Source organism: Antennarius striatus, chromosome 9 (assembly GCF_040054535.1).
Source record: "Antennarius striatus isolate MH-2024 chromosome 9, ASM4005453v1, whole genome shotgun sequence".
Taxonomy (NCBI): domain Eukaryota; kingdom Metazoa; phylum Chordata; class Actinopteri; order Lophiiformes; family Antennariidae; genus Antennarius; species Antennarius striatus.
Window position 1 is genome coordinate 15,935,563 of NC_090784.1, and position 19,162 is coordinate 15,954,724.

Consider the following 19,162-nt stretch of genomic DNA (forward strand, 5'->3'; position numbering starts at 1 on the left):
GTCTCAATATCTGAAGACAGATTCATTTTGAAGCTAAGTATGTAAAGTGGTGCTTGCTCAAGCTGACAGTACATGTCTCTGTTGTATGAAACAAGACTGAATATCAGAGTGTGAAAAGGGGTCAGTGGTGGTGCCTATACTGTGTATTATTCACTTTTAAATGATCACCAACAGTTTTCTGCACAATGATCTAGTGATATAAGAGGAGACTAAATGTAGATACTGGATATTTGACTAATTGAGGCAGAATATTTAAGTTCACTGTGTTAAGTTTTCTCTTTGTATTGATGCACATGAGATATTTAGTGAATCCTTTGAGTCGCATAGAATATCATTTATACATTGAAATTTTAAATTTTAAGGCTTTTAAATTACCTTTAATGAACACGTAATTACCATCATATTTATGAGGAAGTCGAGTCACATGTTGTTTGTTCACATGTCTTTCTCTTTTCTAAAGGATTCTTTTTGGAAAAGGAGGTTCCATCATTTTTGACTTGTTTTTATGTTGAAGTAAACTGCTGAACTTCGATGCACAACCTTGTGGATACTTTAAATCTGTATTAAGACTAGAAAAATCCTAAGAATATACAAGTAAAAAAGAAACCAACATCCACAGATGGAATGAGTCAGCAGTATGCCGTATCGATCATTTCTCTATTTCACAAAGCGAGTGAACACACTGCACAACGGTGCTGGCACCACCTTTTCGGCCCCCCTTTTCATCCACCTCCTCTTCGTTTTTACAACCTTACATTTTGCTTAAGTGTTGAAAGCAAACTCCCCAGCTGAGGAAATTGTTAACAAAAAAGGGTAACACAATGTCAATGATAAGAAACCCAGACCTGTAGTTATAATGCCCTGTGGAAACAACTCAACAAAGTCTGCTGGTGTGCTGCTACACTAAGCAGCAAAAGAAAGAAACCCCCAAGGGTCCTCATAGAACTAGAAAGCACTCAGAGACCTTGTACTGCCATCAACACCTCAGTTTCTAACACCTGACTCATAAAATAGTCTCCAGGCTATGACCCAGACCTGGACCTGCTGGTGGTAGAACATCACAAGTCGTCCATACCTGAGGGTTTCCATTTCATTAGCATGTTATTGCTGTTTGTTGTTGTTATTGTTGTTTGTTGGTTTGTTTGTTTTGGCATATTGATAAAATTATTTAAGCCTTATCTCAAATCAGAAAATCGTTTTTAGGCTCTGTTTAAACAACTACCATTGCACTATAGACACCAATCTTTGAAAAACTTGCATTAAAGCATCTAATCATCAAACCTTTTGGAGTGGGTTTTTTTTTAGTGGTTTGTGTGGAATGGCTAGCATGCATAAAGCACATATGATGACGTGAAACTGTCATCTGAGTTGTATGTTCTTCCATATTTGGATCACTTATTTAGCTGGTATGAATCACTGTCGCTCGGAACTAGTTATAGGTTTGATCTGGAAACTTGATTTGACATGACTTTGGCTTTGTTTGGTGATAATTTCCATATTATGTTTGGCATGATGTCTTAGCAGGTTATTAATGTGTTGGACAATCATCCAAAAACCAATAAGGCTGTGCAACAACTTTATGATGAGGATTAAGTTTTTAGATTTATCTGCATCATATTTAATGCTCTGAAAGGAAAACATGGAAAAAAGTACTGGTAAAACATGTTTATTAAATAGAACTGAATCCCTTTTTGTATTGCAATTCTGTAACACTGTAATCAGTTCTAATTCTATTTGAAACACTGTAGTTAATTGTAATTAGCATTACATTTGTATTGGAGCACCGACTGTATCATCATCTCAGAGATGCATCCACACAACAAAACTCACAAAAGTGAGGAACTTTTTTATAAAAAAAATAAATGTGAAATTCTTGCTAAAAATATGTGTAGTATATCAGTAATGTAATCCAGATTACTGTTGTTTTGACATTTTTTCTTACATCAGAGAGCAAACTTCAGTTTGTAAAACCTTTAGTGTCTTATCTAGTTTCTCAAACTAAAAAACAAAAGTTAATACCAATTAATAAGAACAAGAAGAAAGGGTAACAACCAGAGCCAGGTCATTTTTAAGCTGGGAGCGTGATTTTTTCCTTGAGGGTCCTGGCAGCCTTTGGCATTATTACTTGGCCTTAAATTGTTGGGGTTTCCCTCAAAATGGACCGGCAGGCAATCGTTTCCCAGCGTTTCACAGGCAAGGATCAGATGTTTAGTTTCCTCCCGGATGCTCCTGATGCCACAGGTCCCTGGTTCACTCCTGACCGTGACAAACGTGAAGAGCTGGTGGCTGATGCACAGGTTATCCCTGTATGTCTTCCCCCCTTTGCTTGTGCACACATCCTTCACCCTGTCCATGTCTTTTGGGTGTATGAAAGACTGAGTGGGTCTGCCACAACCCGTGTTCGTCCTGATGTATTTCTCCCAGTCATTCTGGTCAAGAGAATCTGGAGTGCCAGAAGGGACGTGACGTTTGAGGAAGGTGTTGAAGCCATTGTTCCATTTGGAGCGCTGGCAGGGAGCATCGTTCTTAGCAAATGTTTGATGACCCAGCAAGAGACAGACGGCAAGACTGACAAAAGCCCTGAGACCGGCCATTGCACAGCAGCCCTGGGGTGGAACAAAGACTTTAAAGAACACATTCTATACTTGGAAACAATCTAATCCTGGTTACAAAATGAGTACTGTGACATATGCTGTGATAAACATTATGTACACAGGAACAGAGACTGACAGAGCCACTGCTATTTGTGTGCAGCATGTTTTTGTTTTTTTAAGACAGGAAACCAGCAAAGGAAGTGAAACTCTGCTGCTTCATGAGGAAACCTCGTTTCCCTACCTTGTTCCAGCAGCAGAGGAAGCCTCTGAAAACTGTAGATGACCTCAAAGGGACGGGGAATCTTTCCTTCTAGCCTTCAATTATGGTTCTGCGTTTCACTTCCTGTGTGAATGGGAGTGGCCTGTAGTCTGAGCATTCTTTAAATCTGTCCACATGGCTGTGCTTTAGAGCAGCATGGTGAGACATGATCTGGTTACTGCTATAAATACAGCACCTCTTAAAGTGGAGGGAGCTTATTTTTTTGCATGTTTAAAAGGGTTGAGTATTCCTGCGGTGCCGCTGATTGTAACATGTTTTAACATGTTTGACCCTATTTTGTTCATCCTATTTCACTTCTGCCCAACATTTATTAGCATATGTACCTTCAAACCATTATAATGTAAAAACATTATGAGTTGTACATTAGAAATAGAAATGTATACTATATTGTTTATACTGTTTTATCAAACAAATAAATAAAGAGATCTAGATCAAGATTATTAGAAGTGTAGCTAGATTGGCCACATACTAAAGAGAAGCAATAATCAAACAGGCATTAACATGGAACCCACAAGGAAAACGGAGCAAAGGGAGACCCAAAAACACCTGGAGAAGGAGCACAGACTCCTGAGTGAGCTTGAGCATACTGTGTGTGGTTATTTCGTTCGATTAATCTGTAAAATCGATTTCTAATTGATTTGATAAATGATATATTACCATGATATCAAATTTCATAAGAATCCTACAATGGTTAGAGCACATACCAATTACACCTCATCCAAAATAAAACTTGGAGTCCTTAATGCAACCAGGAAAAATTCAGATAGACTCCTTCACATTATTTTTACCAAATTACGCACAATCATGTTCTGATTGAGTTTGTGAATGTCTGATTCCCTTACACGCAAAAGAAAATATCCCATCTTGCAATTTAAAGAAATCAATTGTTATTTTTCCAGATCCATGTAGAAATCCAACGGTGTGCATTCTGGTCTCAGACCCATAGTCCTAACAGGTTTCTTAGCAGATGTGTTTTTTTGAATGATCAAACAACAAAACCTATGTAGATGACAATAAAACTTCTTCAGTGAAGTAAATTGTAACTGCAGTTAATTGTCTCATTTAGTCTCATTTTCATTCCCCTGGCATAAAAATGAAGGTCATCAGCAGGCCTTGAGTAATCATCCTTATATCTCAACTACTTCCCACATACTAAAAACACAGCTTTGTGTGTTTTTGGACACTTTCAAGGAAAATATTACTTCAAGACACCTATTTCTGTTATATATTGTTATAGAACATGCACCCAAACATTTCAAGACAAAGGTGGTTATTTTTTTACATTTAATAACAATAATAGTGTCACAAACATAATGAAGACAAAGACATTCAATTAGACTATACAGATATATGGCAAATATGTTTTATACAGTATATATATATATTTTGTGAACAAATATACAAACAAAAAATGTACAGTGTAATGCGCTAAATTGAGTTCATAGCCTTGTAATACTGGACCCCCGTCCATGTGATAATACTAAGGGGGATAAAATCATTGTAAATTGGATATGGATTCAGTGGCCTTGTTTCCAAGGTAGAATGATCAAGATGTAATAACACTGTGAAACAAAAAAACATATTATACAAATTATTTTACATGAACCAGTAATGCATTCTGAGCATTGCAAAGGAACACACATGGCTCCAAGCCAACAAGCTGACACACCAAAAAAACCAACAACTGATTCCAAGACTGCCAACATCAATAAATTTGGGTGGAAATTTAAATCGTTTCATGATGGGGGAGGAAGAGGGTGATTTGTCCTGTGTCCAGTTTATTATGTTAAATATTTTTTCTTGCTGCTTCTTGTAAGAGTGAGTCCTGAAACGGCTCGTTCAGTGAGCTAAGGCTCTGTTTGTGGAGGCAGTGAGGGTTCTTCTTTCTTTTCTCCTTCAGAAGTCATATTCAGATCCACGTCTTGTTTTTTCTCTGGCTCATTCATCCTGAAACATCAGAAGGAAAAGTAATTCCCAGGAAATCATCATAGTGCTACATCCTGCAAACACGCCGTCAGTGTAGTTTTTATATCATCCAGCAGAGGTCCTTATTTGTTAAATAAGGCAAGGGAAGGAAGTGATGTGTTAACATGCATGTCAGGAGAATGTTCCAGAATCCATTAAAAGTAGAGCATCTGTTGTTCAGCAGTAACTTTCTGTATGGGTCTGAGTTGCTTTTTCTACAATATCCATCCTTCAGCTACAACGGTACCACAATACATCTGCATTCCAGTTTATATCATGAATTACACTGCAGGTCCAATGCATCATTAGCTAGCTGGAAAAATGGCAATAACTTCCAAGATTCAACAATAAATTTCCTTAATCTGTCTCCATGCAAGAACACTGTAGGAATTTCCAAAAGGATAGCAATGCTGCTATGTATAAAATAGTATTTCCTTCACAATCTTTTTTGTTAATAGTCTAGAATGGGTGTTAAAGTCAAGTCACGGTGAGTGAGTGGTTGAAGCAGGGACTCAAAGTCAAAATCAAGATTTTGAACGGTGACCTTGGCATCGGAGCAGGCCGGTTACTCGGTAGGACATCCCAGCTTGAGGTAGAGCTGTCGCAGATCAGAAGACAGAATCACATGACCAAAAACACAGAGAGTATTTCATATTTCAAATTAGAGGGATTTGAAGAGTCATTTTAAAGTGATTGAACATGGATGATTTGCGTTATGAAAACCAATGGTTCCCAAGGATCCAAAGTGCCTCCAGGAAAAATGAGGAACGTCAAAATTTCAGTGTAATCACAGACAATGATTTAACATAGAAAGGTTACAGGAATCAAACACATCATTCGTGAAACAAAGAGGATCACAGTTTTGTCCTTTGGACTTGAGATTCTGGCACATGCGAGAACATGAAGTACTTTCTATGGGAACTTTGGGAACCCAAGCTCAAAGCAGTGGAGGGGTTACATCATTGGTTGGTGAGAGGTAAGGGCAAGTCTACCATGTATTTTCACCAATCAGTGGGAATCGTGATTTGGTCATGTTGTAATGGAGGATTTCAAATAATCTGATAATCCTTAGCGCTGATCTTAGAGGTGATTTTTTAAGTTGAAACCTCACAAAGATGATTGAAGACTGACCACCAATGAAAATGCACCACCCAATAAATTTGTAATATTAATATAATTACATTGGCAAAAATGGAAAAACCAAGTTATTACTTCAAAAACTGATTGTTACTGTGAAAAAGGGGAGAAAAAAAATTTCTTGATTAAACCTGTTTGAGAAACCTGTGATGAGAAGACAGTTTAACAAGTAAACTAATCACACACACAGAGCTGAGACTCATGTGGACAACACCACAACGCAGGCCTGCCGATTCAGGAAATGTGTTGGCTTGATGATTTCGCAGAAAGATTTTGGTGGTGTAGGTCAGGAGTTGCCAAAGTGGGGATTGTGACCCTTGATGGTGAGGTCAGGAAACAAGTTTCCGAAAGTTAAAAAATGTGAAAATTGTTACAAAAAGATACTTAACAGATACATTTTACCTAATTCCATGCAAATAAAAAGTATTCAAGCCTGGGCCCTTCAAATAAGACCATATCCTTTTGATTTTATGTAGCCCTTGTAGAAATATAACCAAACGTTATTTTCAGCCTAGAAAAATGTGTAATTAAATGACTGTTTTTCAGTTTTATAACTAAACACTGAGGCATAAAATGAGTGCTTTTGAAAACTGAGAAAACTGTTTCTCCAAGAATCAACTATACCTTAATAATACAACATGCATTTCTGATTGGAATGTACTGTAATCCTGAAAAGGGACAAATGATGCATTTTCAAGGACATAACTGCAGTCAGTGTTTGGTGTGAGTGCAGGGTACTGAAGGGTACTGAAGATTAGTGTTTCAATTTGGATTAAAGCGCCTTGTTAAGTTCTCCGTTTCCTTTAGTACGTCTTAAGATCAGCGCTTAAGGTTGTCTGTCAAACACAAGAGGAAGAGCAAATCAGTGGCAGTTGTGTATCCTTGTCAGTATTATGATCAGCTCAACCACCTGTTTGCCGCAACTGTTTCACGGCGGAGCAGAGTAAAAAACCTGCCGAGAAACAGGAGATGGACAATAAGTTGAGACACTTGGACAGTGTCAGCTTCCAGTCTCTGTCCCAGTTAAACCAGGACACCAGCAGACTGGTAGTCAGGGCTTGACCTGCTGGCAGACCGGCTGCTGACAGGACAGAGCAACCTCCTCACCGTATTGTCTTGACGATGAAGCGAACGATCACTGCCAGACCGACGCAGCCACACATCACTCCTATCACAATAGCTGTAACTTCACCTGCAGAGGAAAAACACACACACACACACACACACAAGCCTGACAAGAAAAAAACTACAAAAACACAGCACCTGAGCAGCCAGGTTGATGTTTTGTTTGTTTGTTTGTTTTTTGTTTATTTTCGTGTAGGAAAATGATGTCTTACCTGAAGAGAGCTCCTTCCCTGATTCTAGAACAAATAAAAGAGTCAATTGTCACAAACTTCACCATAGATTACACCTGCCTTTCACACAGTTCTCACTCATTGATCTGTGGTTTTATCTCAGATGAATCTGCTGTTCAGCTTTTTGAAAATGTCCAGTCAGTGTCACCACCTCCGACAGCACTGCTGAGATCACAGGGCTTCCAGTTGAGTCACTCCCTACAAAGAGCAATTCACACAAATTCTTTCTCCTTTGTCTTTGTCTACCACTTTGACTCCCTTTTTCATTTCTCTGTGTCTCTTTTTTCCTCTCCCTGTGTTTCATTTAGACTCGCGTGATAACAATAGAGTCAGTGTTTCACTGACTCACAATCCCTTTTTCTAATCAGCTTACAAACAAACACAGGCTCCCTCTTGCTTTTCCACCACTTCCCCTTTACTTCCCCCTATATTTCCGTCTCTCTCATTATTCTCGCCACTCTTTCCCTCGGCCAAATTCATCCGTAATCCTTCATATTCCCACATTTTTCTCTGTATTTAACTTTTCAATAACTCTGCATGGCCTGTGATCATTGATAGTTTTGTTCTTCATTGCCACACACTGACTTGTTATTATGGTTTGCGTTATGAGCAACATGCTGGTAATACAATGCTATATTAAGGAGGTGTTTGCAGGAGCTGATCACTGGAGATCACAGTAGACTGTGACCTTTTGTGGTGTTACATTTCTGAAATCTAGAGAAATTTAGATTTCAGAAATGCAAAATATGCAACAATAAAAAGTAGTTACTCAAGTACGTTATGCAGATAAATTCGATCGACTTCTCGTGTCATTTGTCACTTTCTCGCTTCATTTCAATATTTTCTCGCTCGTTTCAAGTTGGTTTTACACATAATACATGTAGACCTCATAAATTATGATGTTTTCTTACAAATTAAACCACAGTTTATAGTTACAGCTGGAACTATTGGATATTAAGGTGAGTGAACTATGTGATATTTGTAATTATATCAACATATCGTGAAATTATTCATTAAGGTGAATAATTAACTTGTATTATTTAGAGTTTTGCCCAATTAAATGCACATTGTGCATTATCAGGGCTCCTTTTTATTCAGTTCAATTTAGGATAACATTTATTACAATATTCTGATTTATAATTTATCAGGAAAATAATCAGAATAATTTAAACAATCTTATGTGGCCCCCCGAAAAAGTAAAATAATATCATTACAATTATCATAACCTTATTTTATATTATTTTATACGTAAAAATATTAATAATCTAATGACATATTGAATAAATGTAAAATATTTTGTGAAGAATTTTGTGATAATTTTTCTTGTAATACTAAGTGCATTTTCCCTTTTACATATTCTTAGATACAACAAAACTAATCTCAGACAAACATCATATCTTTTATGTCAGTGGTCATAACAGCACACTGGTTTCCTCCACCAAAGAGGTTATCTGATTAGTTCAGTGTGGGTTTTGCATCAGTTTGTTTGTCTATTTGTTTACAGGGCAGATTAATGTACAGATTTAAATCAAAGTTATACGGCAGATGGATATTAGCATATTGGTCTGGATCTGGATAGACGTTTATATAATTGTGGATTATATCTTTGGAAACATGTAAAGTATGTGTCTATCAGAAATTAAGATAATTATTTTACAATTAGATAACATTAAGATCGCTTCCAAATGCTAATGATAGATGTAGATAAATGATAGATGGAGGTGTTCTCTTATTTATCATGATGAATGATCTCATTTGATGACTTCCCTCTGCCTGACCTGCAGTGAAGGATGTGAAGATGACTCGGTGGTTAAGTGGCTGTGTTTCCCGGTAGTTGTCCTGCAGCAGCATCCTGTCTTTTTCCTCAGCTTTACTAGAATAGAGGATGGTCTCCATCTTCAGCAGCTGCAGTGCACAAGTGAAGGGAAGACAGATGAAAAGAAACTGAGAGCCCTGAAGCACCAAATTGAAAACAAAGAGCAACTTATGGCAGTAGTAATAGTCCAGTTAAAGCTCATCAGTAGCAAATATGGTGAAAGATACTGACTGATTTGATTAAAAATAAAAAATAAAACAAATGCAACAAACTAATTATTTTATTTATGACCCAAAAAATCTAATTGAAAAATCTGTTGCTAAAACCTCCTATACTGACATCTTATTGATGAATTGAAATGTATTTTAAATTAATTTCATGCAAACTTTAAAATGGTAATAATGAAATATTCCCAGAAAAAAACATAGCACTTCACGAGAAATGACAGCAAAGATTTCAAAACTGGACCACAAACAAGAAAACTCCTGTAAAAATACTTTAATTTACTGTAATTGCAGTTAGATAACAAAGGTTTTTCACTTCTTATAGTAACATAAGGAATTGATTACATCCCGCTTCAAAGCGGTGATGTATTGTAATTGTCAGTGTTAGTGTGTTCATTCGTCCGTCCCTCCGTTAGTCCACCAAATATCTTCGCAACCGTTGCAGATAGAAAGATGAAACAAAAAGCACATTACTCAGGTGGCAAAGGGGATGAAAATGAGATGATGACCTTGACCTTGATAAAAGTAGGTCAAGGTCAAATTTCAACTTTTGTACACTCAGGAACCAGATAAGATAGAAAGACGAGGGAGAAGGCCAGTTCGAGTAAAACCATAGATCAAAGCTAGTATTTTGATCAAAGACAGTAGGTCAGAACAATAGCTCTGATCTTTGACCTATGCAAATTCAGGGGTGTCACGGGATGTTGCAGTCTGTGACTGCTGCGGTTCTTGTTTAATTATAGAGAGCTGAAACTCAACAATTATAAATTTCATTGTATATTTACTGATTACATTAAAACTTGCTAACTCACCAATCTGTGTAAGACCAATGTAAATTCACTGCAACTGTATTGAAACTATTTCTGTATTTCACTATTTTCTTCTATTCAGGATGTTTGATGGGTCTGTTTGTCCTAAAGACACATCAAAATCAGATCAGATTTGACTCTGCCTTTTGTTGCTCTATGACTGTGCAAACGCGCATTATTAGTTAGTAGATGCAGATATAGAAAATATGCTCTACAAATTATTCTCGTCTATGAATTAGAATCTACAATATGATAGCCGATTTTCTTTGTTTTAGCTTTACCTGAGCCTTTGAGATTTGAACCCTCTCGTGGAAAAGAGTCCAGATCACACTCTGGTAGCAGGGTGGTGTTGTTAGGGAGCCATTGTAGCGGTAGTAGCGACCCAGATCCTTAGGGAGCAGAGACTGGACGTCAAAGGCTGGGATGGATACACTCTGATCTGTCAAACAGTGTATAAAGGAGAGGGAAAAATGTATGAGGTTTTTAAAGATGCATACTTCATCAGCATCTTAAATGGCTTCAGTGGTGTGTTTCTTTTCACAATCTTTCCTGAGACATTTCCTATTAACTGTGTCTGAAGAGCGTGGAGAATCCATAGAAAACCTAAAAACTACTAAGCAGCGAGAGAAGCGGCGAGAAAACATTGTTCAATTCAGAAGGACACAAACTTGCTTCTGACAATTTAAAAGAGTTTTGTGCCAAGCAGCATATTGTGTTTTTAAGAATTTTAAGCAGGCCTACCAGCGTGTCTGACGCGGCCCAAGTAGTTCAAGATGTTGTTGAATGCCAAGTTGGTCTCCTCACCTGTCTGGAAAACAAAAACTCAGTCTTAAATGCGTATGAATTGCTCAAAATACTCCAAGAATTAACTTCTTATTCTTTATTTTCATGTTACTGTTGTGTATTGTTACTGCATGTTAGTTTTGTTGTATTACCACAATGAGAATCCCCAAAACAGCCAAGCCGTTCCTCTGGGTCATGGCTGTGGACATATTGGGGTAGAGTTCAGAGTTGTAGTGCACCACATGTAGCTGGGAAGAAGAACAACACTGTTATAGCAAGAAATTCCAGTTTCATATCAATGCAGCAGAAAGAGAGGGAAAGACTGAGAGGAAAGGTTGAGGGCAAAGTTGATTATCTGTTTGATGAAATGAGGCAAATAAAGAGCACTGAAGAGCCTGATGAAAAAGAACTGCCTAAATGCCCTCACATGAGGATAGTAAGATAAGATCTTTCGACATCTTTTCCTTTTCTTCCCAAGGGTTTCTTGGTTGCTTATAAATTTATCTTCCTGTTGTCTGACAGGATAATTAATTTTTTTTAATTAATCCGAATCCTCTTGTGTCTCTGTGTTCAGTATTTCCATCCATATCCCTATAACAGATATGTGGATGTAAAAAAAACAACAGAACGAAGCAGATGGGGGAAGCTACACTTCATTCAGTTATAATTCATATAATTCAGAGGCCATCCTTATGGAATCTCTTTGGTTATTTTATTTATCTAAAGTCTTGATTAATCAATACACTGTCATATATGACTGATAAAAACAGCGAATCCTCACATTTCAGAAGAAAATGGAAAATGGAAAATGAAAGCATTTATCCAAAGCTACTTAAGAAAAAGAAAACAGTGCCAAGATCAGGATTTTAATCCTATATTCTGTTTACAATAATGTGGAATAAAATGTTTATCTATGCTGAGCAAATTACTTTGCATCACCTTAACACAATGGAAGAATTCTCAGTGCACTGATTCTGCCTCCTGTACAAAGTTGGGTGTGACTCAAATGTGTTCATACTAGGGAAAATCTACGGTCATCTGATATTTATTAATCTCCTTACCTCATTTGATCCAATGGAAGAAAATAAAGCATGACAGAAACCTGATTTCCCCTTCAACATATTTTATTTTGCAACTAAAACCTAAAGAGCAAAAACACGTTGAGCTGCTCTGAGTCATGATGGATTGATACAATGACTGACGGAAAACTAAAGGCACTGACCACTGGAGACCAGCTAACAGAATGGACGGACCCCAGAGAGTCCTGCTCTCTCTTTTATTGTCAACACCTTCATTGTTGACACTCACATCCGGATTTTTAGTTCCCGAGCTACAACCCATATCGTTACCTTAAGTCGTATGTGCACATACTGTATATCAGCATGGTTAGTGTTTCAGTCAACACAAAATACTGTATGAAACATGTAATCTGTTACACAATCAAAATCTAAATCACAGGACTGCATGTCAGTGTGAAACTCTTTATAAGGTCTAAAGAATAACCTTGTTTAGTGCGACATTAAAAGCGACTATGAAAGAACTGGTTAAATGAGGTACAGTACACAAATAAGCACAGCACTAGAAATAAATAAATAAATAAATGTGATATTTTCTATTCAATAGAGGATTTAAGGACTAAAACTTATTGCTAAGATGTCACGTTTAACATCTAAAAATTATAAGGCCATTCCATCTAGTAAATAAAATAAACAGATAAAAATTAAAAACAGGTATAAACTCTACTGAATTAAAGTCATGATGCCATAATTCATAAAGATCATATGTTAAGGTTTCAGACTACATATGTGATAGGAGATTGGTACAATGGAAGTATAAATTCTAACCATCTTAAAAACAATTTGTATCACCTTAATTGACCTCAATCAGCCATTGGACAAGTTCTGAGTCAGCTTTACCGTGATTTATTGTGTTCTTGTCATTAAAATGTGAGATGTATTCAAACGTACTTCTGCATCTGCGCTCAGTCCATTAATGGTGTGTTCGCTGCCCCCATAGCTCGGACCGCCGCTACCCCAGTGGAGGTGCATTTGCACAGCTGTAAAGAGCCAGGGCAGCCCAGAGACCCCCATCCATTCTGGCAGCAGGATCCCCGCTAAAAGAGAAAAGAACAAAAAAAAAAAAGATTTGACAGAAGGATAGAGAAATTAAATTAAAATACAGTGTTGATATAAGAAGAGAAACTTTCATTAGATTGAATAAATTCTTGAAATACTAATATAATTTACTAGCAGGAAGTAAAATGTCTGCTGCCAGTTGGTGACTGAGGATGGTGCCATATAAGAAGATCAACCGTGAGGCTGCTTGGATACCTGGATGCAAACAGATGGATGTCATACCTGTGTGTCCATTATTAAATAAAGTGAAGGGCTTGTAGCCGTGCTGATTGTAGCCCAGCGGGGTCAGAGGGATCAGACTGGGGTCATATTTAGTCTGAGTGGTTACAACATCAACAGGCGACTGAGAAGTAGCACCGCAGTAAGGGAAATACTGCGCCCACTCAGTTTGACCCACCAAGCCTTTAACAGGAGAAAAGACAAAAACAATGATGGCAACGAATCACACAGAACACTGGGTCCCAGTCATTCAGTGAAATGCCTGTAATTATACAAGACAAGCTTTCTTCCTTTTGTTGTCAAAGTCTCATGGTAGTGAATTTATTGAATTATAATTTAAAAAACTTACGGTTCATTAAATGACGTGTGGCATAAATTTTGAGGTTCAGCAATGGGAAGTGAAAGCCTTGTAAACACACACTAGATAGGCATGTGTGATTGCAATGAATGATTGCTTGTCTGAATCATGAACAAACACTAACAAAGTCAAATGTAGCATGGAACTCAAGAGACTTATGCAGACATAAAGCTATGAACAAGATAAGGTGGTCCAGGTGTTTGACTGACTAACTGTACTGTACTAATTGTACCGATCGCAGTAAAATCCGGACGCAATGTCACCTCAGTTGTATGTAACTTATTTGTGCTGAAGTAAATTTAAAATCATTGCTATAGAAATAGATCATAAAGCCAATAATAAAGTAAAGGTTGTGTAGCTTAATGAACTTCAAATTATGCTCAAAAATTAATACAAAATTAACAATGGTGCACAAAATGGAATCACATTTTTAAACAAAATTTATTTGATCTTGCAATAAGTATATAATATGCTTTTCTCTGATTTGACTTTGACTAATGATACAATTATTAAAATTCTTCCCTTTTTCAAAGGAAAAAACATTTTATACTATTCGTGGTTGTTGGTTTCCCTTCCAGTGAGTGAATAAATTTATTTTCAAAATAATAACACAACTTTTTTATGTGTCTTTTTAAAATTCATTTCCACACACATTTCAAATGAGTGGAATGCTTGGTGGAAATTTTTGAAAGTCAAATCTGAACATAAATATTTATATAGCATAAAGAAAAAAAATAAAATAAAACTTTTTGTAGTCATTGTGGTCATAACTTTAAATGGTTCTCATTCAGAATCATTTGAAAATGATGGAGAAATTGAAATGTATAATTACAGTTTTTGAGTTCTGTGTGATAAATTCTGCATTTAGATATAATTAAAAATAAATAATTATTATTATTAATAATAATAATAATAATAATAATAATAATAATAGTTACCTTTATCAAAGGTAACTATATCAAAAATATTTAGAAATACATATGGAAATTATATAATTTAAGATTTAATCTGACATAAGAAACAGTTACAGTTGGGTTACAGTATGCATCTCCCACATAAAAGGTCCTCACACACATGTGTACACAAGCATAGCAAGCATAACAAAATATGCTCCATATTTAAATTATTTTAAATTTTAAACATAAATTATTAGAATTTGATTTTACAAAAATTGTAAAAAAATATTTAAGAAAGTAATTGTGGCAGAAGTGAGAGATTGGGGCCCTGGTTCCCCAACTGCATAATAAAAGAAAGTAAGAAAAAGAGTCTGAAAGAAAGGGAGTGACAGTGTGAGTCACCGAGTCTGAATTTCAATTGCAAGGAAAGGAATGCTTTAGAAATCAAAGACATGGTTTTCATACAAAAAAGTCAGAGTAGTGTGCAAGTGTCCAGTCATCAAATGTTTTGCAAATGAATGTATGATGATATAAAAAAGGTTAAGAAGAAAGATTATAAAGATTGCAAAATTTGTAAGGTATGGATCAGGGGTTGATCCGTTCAGATCAAAAAACATTGGTATAATGTATTAGACTTTCTTCCCCTCAAACTCTCTTTTCATGTCAGACACCTAAGGGGGGGGTGGTCTAAACATTACCAATATGGTCATATTTCCTCTTCACTGCTCTGTGTCCACAGCCCTCACTTTCCACTTCTAATCTCTCCTCTGCCCCCTACCCCTCTCTTCTGTCCATAACAGAACCCTGATCTGCAAACCAACTTCAAAAATGAGTCCCGCGGCCCCACAATTGGTCGACATTGAGGTCTCCATGGAAACCAGAGGCCGAAAATTCTGACCCTGCGCGCCTGCCTTCCCTCTCTCTAGCATGCTAGCATTGTCCTGAATACAGCCAGGAACAAAGACAAAAGCACACACACTCGCATGCTGGTTCAGAGCATGATGAGGAAATGATGGAACGTGGAACTAACCTTCTCTTGATTGCTTTACATAAGTCTATCATCTCTCATCTTTCCTTGAGAGTAGCATCCCTGAAAGCACTCAGTAAGGGCTACATCATGCAATGCTGTGTCCCACAAGATGCCTCATGCAAACTCTTGCGCATTCAAACACTGAATTACAGTAACTTTTATTTTGAAAATTTTCAACAAAAGCCTAAATTGCTCAACATATGGGCAGCAAATCTTGAATTAACCTTATGTTTACGGACAATAAAGTTTTTTATATGGCTTTTGTATAGTTACCAGTTTGCTCCAGTCACAGTCTCTACAGTTTACTATGTTTACTGTATTCTCTTCGTTGATCTTCCTCTCCTGAATACAGGCAGAGTAGTGGTCTGTGTCCCCCATTCATTCCAACAATGTAATTGTCCACAGCATAGGCAGCTAGTGTGCATCCACAACACAATAAACACATAGGTTATTGTGCACTGCAACAATAAGGGCACAATTTGGTATGCTTTTGCTTCATGCCGTCCCATCTCCCTCTTTCTTTCTGACACCCCCGTCCTCATGCACCTGCCTCCCTCCGCCTGCTCCTCTATCAGCCTTTTTCTTGCTTTCTTCCTGCCACCACCCCTTTATCATCCCAGTGTGACTGCTGTGCTTATGCCAGCTTGTTGAACTGTAACTAATACAGACAGAGGGGGACATGGAGAAAAACAGAAGGAGAAGGCTTTAGAGTTATGAGTATAAAAGTGTAACTGATTATAATACTTTTAGTACTTATTGATAATTGTGATGTTTTACAAACACTTTTAACATGTGCAGTGAAAAACGGCAAAAAATAGTGCATGGGAGTAAGTAGTTGGAAAAGTATACAAAGTTTTATGAGGAGACTAGTTTTTCGAACATGATTCAATATCAAATATGATGTTTCTTTGATAAAATGAAACGTTGAAATTTAATCAAAAGTCTTCGGTTACTACCAATTCATTACATATTTTATTTTACGGTTTCATTCCTGGACTATGAAGCTTTTAACAGTCCATATATTTCAGGCTAAAATATATCTGACGTAGATGGAACATATTCTTATTATCATCCACCCTCATTGTTTGCTGTTTTGTACCTCATTTAAACTGTTTTTTTCCTGCATGAGATAAAGTTGAACTTACCAGTGTATGTCCAGGAAATTTCAGCTGAAAAAAAAAAAAAAAGAATAAAAAAAGATAAAACTCCTACATAATCCTCAAATTAATATTTCTGTTTTCCAGTGTTTCTCAATACTAACACTAATGCTGAATCAAAGCAAAGCTCTCATAATTAGTTTGTTAATAAGTTAAACACCTTACCAGCAGCAGGGGCAGCTGTCCACTGAAAGAACAGAAGCAATAGAAGGATAAAAAGACACAAAAAGTCCATGTTAACGCTACTTGCCCATACACAGAAATGAATTAAAGTGGATGGAGAGATGAGGAGCAAGTCAGAAAAAGAGGGACAGAGAGACAGAGAGAAAGAGAGAGAGAGAGAGAGAGAGAGAGAGAGAGAGAGAGAGAGAGAGAGAGAGAGAGAGAGAGAGAGAGAGAGGAAAGGGGAGGGAAACTAAGGGGGTCCAGTTATCCGACCTGCCACAACCCCGTGTTATGTGCTGTATCCACTCTAGCATACAAGGCAGCAGAACAAGACTCAGCAACAAACACATGGCAAAAAAGCATGAGAGGAAAACTGAGAACAAGTGGACAGAAGTGGGAAGAATCAGAAGGAGAAAGGACCACGAAGAGGGAGCAGTGAGTGAGAACAAATTCAGCAATTCAGTTGCTGAAAATAATTGGTTGATACAACAGAAGGTAAAAAAAGATGGAGAGTGGGACAAGCCTGAGAAAAGAAAAGTTTCTGTATGGGGTAGAAAATGCCAGCAAGCGTAAAGGAGAGTAAACAAAAGAGACAAATGATGCACCATTCACAGACCTGGACTGATCATATACCAATTTCAAGGGAGGTGTGTGTGGACCAGTCAACTGGCAATAAAGGTAGAGGGGTACATGATAAATTATTGATAACTAAACACACGATCATATGTTTTCTAGTGTTGTTTGTGCTGCCTCTCTGTCACATTGTCATGACTGAATGAGGCACTCAAGTCCAGCTGAGCTGTCGGTGGTAATTTTCAGAGCAGCTGTGCTGCAACTCATTTTCATGTTCATTTTAAATTGTTGGCAAAGCAATAGTCTAATTTCATGATTTTCAGTATATAATCATTAATTTTAACGTTTGTTTCATGTGATTTTCAGTTATGACAAAGACACAGGTAGTTATTTCTATTCAAATGTGTGATTTGTTATATTCCTCTATTGTAGTCTCTCTCACTTGTTTTAGTTGGATTCTCCCATTAAGTTCTATTACTTACAGTAAATGTAGGTAAATAACTGAGCACGAGTGCCTATAATGTATTCGTTTTTCTTTCAGTGGATTAGTTTAATTCTCAAGATGATAGAATGAAAGTCATTATATGCAGAAGAATAAATCTACTTGTCAAAACACCAAATTTCACAAACTGAAACATAAATTGGCTATAAATTCTAGCAGTAATGTCAATACTGTAAAGTTGAGCTTCTTATTTATACTTCTATCATGCTCTCCATACTTAAATAATACACAGGTATTATTTTACTTGTGGTAGTGAAACATTGTGGAACATTTGTTTAGTTTGATCAGTGCTTGTAATGACATAATGACAGAGCTCCTTCCTCCACTTTGCATTGCAAGGTAGATAATTAGGTGTGAAGTCAAAGAAAATCAGGAGGAGCAGGATTTTCATTAATCTTAGTTTTTGACTCTTGAATTAGAGTTTTCGAGGGCAGCTCATGGTGCAGTGGTTAATACTGTTGCTACATAGCAAATCAGGTCCTGGGTTTTGACTCCTTGAATGCATATTTTGTGTGGATATTGTCCTGTGTCTGTATGAGTTCCTTCTGGTAATCCAGCTTCCTCTCACAGTCCAAAAATGTACGATATGGGTGACTTGGTGATTCTAAAGTGTGACTGTGAAATATGAATGTGTGTTTACCTCTTTTAATGTCAACTCTGTGATGAACTTGCACTCCCCAGGGTGTACCCAGCCTTTTTCCTAATGTCAGATGGGATAAGATCCCAACCCCATGACCCTGCAAATGACAAGTTGTTATGGAAAACACATGGATGGAGGAGTCCACAGAAGGGAGTGACTTTTTCAGTTTTGAACACTGGGGGGAGCCTTCTCCACATGAGTTTTTTTCAAAAATACAAAACACATTTTGCATCCGTGTCAGTACTTCCTGTAGACAAATAAGGAGGTTACTTTCAAAGGACCGTGAATGTTGCTGGAAAACATAATTCACTGCTTGATTTTATAAATAACATCCAGGGGGGGGGGGCAGTGAGTCTGTTTCATCTGCAATGCAATAGCTGCATATTGTCAGTGACACAAGCAGTTAAAGAATTGCTATAAGAGCAGACTAATTGATTTGATCGATTTTTGTTGTTGTTTATATGGAGTGGTTTTTCATTTATAGCAATAAAAGACAAGAAAAGACTTTTTATTAATATTTTGTT

At 37.0% G+C, this 19,162-nt stretch overlaps 1 protein-coding gene and 1 long non-coding RNA gene across 8 annotated transcripts; both read right to left on the reverse strand.

Annotated features, from left to right (window-relative positions):
- Positions 1-1,650: 1,650 nt before the first annotated feature.
- LOC137601831 (uncharacterized) lies at positions 1,651-2,947 on the reverse strand. The gene is made up of 2 exons (XR_011037100.1): positions 2,836-2,947; positions 1,651-2,606 (listed from the first exon to the last, which is right to left on the reverse strand). It is a non-coding gene; the product is annotated as an uncharacterized lncRNA (long non-coding RNA).
- Positions 2,948-4,151: 1,204 nt separating this feature from the next.
- ca14 (carbonic anhydrase XIV) lies at positions 4,152-17,044 on the reverse strand. 7 transcript variants are annotated; one of them, XM_068323859.1, is made up of 13 exons: positions 16,924-17,044; positions 16,747-16,770; positions 13,321-13,500; positions 12,931-13,076; positions 11,116-11,211; positions 10,922-10,988; positions 10,462-10,619; positions 9,110-9,236; positions 7,314-7,337; positions 7,084-7,168; positions 6,887-6,928; positions 5,384-5,437; positions 4,152-4,821 (listed from the first exon to the last, which is right to left on the reverse strand). In XM_068323859.1, the coding sequence occupies exons 1-13, from the start codon at positions 16,991-16,993 to the stop codon at positions 4,722-4,724; spliced, it is 1,173 nt and encodes a 390-aa protein (XP_068179960.1). In that variant the 5' UTR covers positions 16,994-17,044; the 3' UTR covers positions 4,152-4,721. The 7 variants fall into 7 exon arrangements, 6 of the variants coding, with proteins under 6 accessions (XP_068179960.1, XP_068179959.1, XP_068179962.1 ...); XM_068323858.1 differs by having other exon boundaries at positions 7,084-7,207; XM_068323861.1 differs by lacking the exon at positions 6,887-6,928.
- Between the last annotated feature and the right edge of the window lie 2,118 nt (positions 17,045-19,162).

Coding starts and splice junctions, on each gene's coding strand:
- ca14 (XM_068323858.1), bottom strand. CDS start 16,993: ATGGACTTTTTGTGTCTTTTTATCCTTCTATTGCTTCTGTTCTTTCAG. Junction 13,077..13,320: donor ATTTAATAATGGACACACAG/GTATGACATCCA, acceptor TTTCTCTTTTAG/CGGGGATCCTGCTGCCAGAA. Junction 6,929..7,083: donor TTCATCGTCAAGACAATACG/GTGAGGAGGTTG, acceptor GTTTCTCGGCAG/GTTTTTTACTCTGCTCCGCC.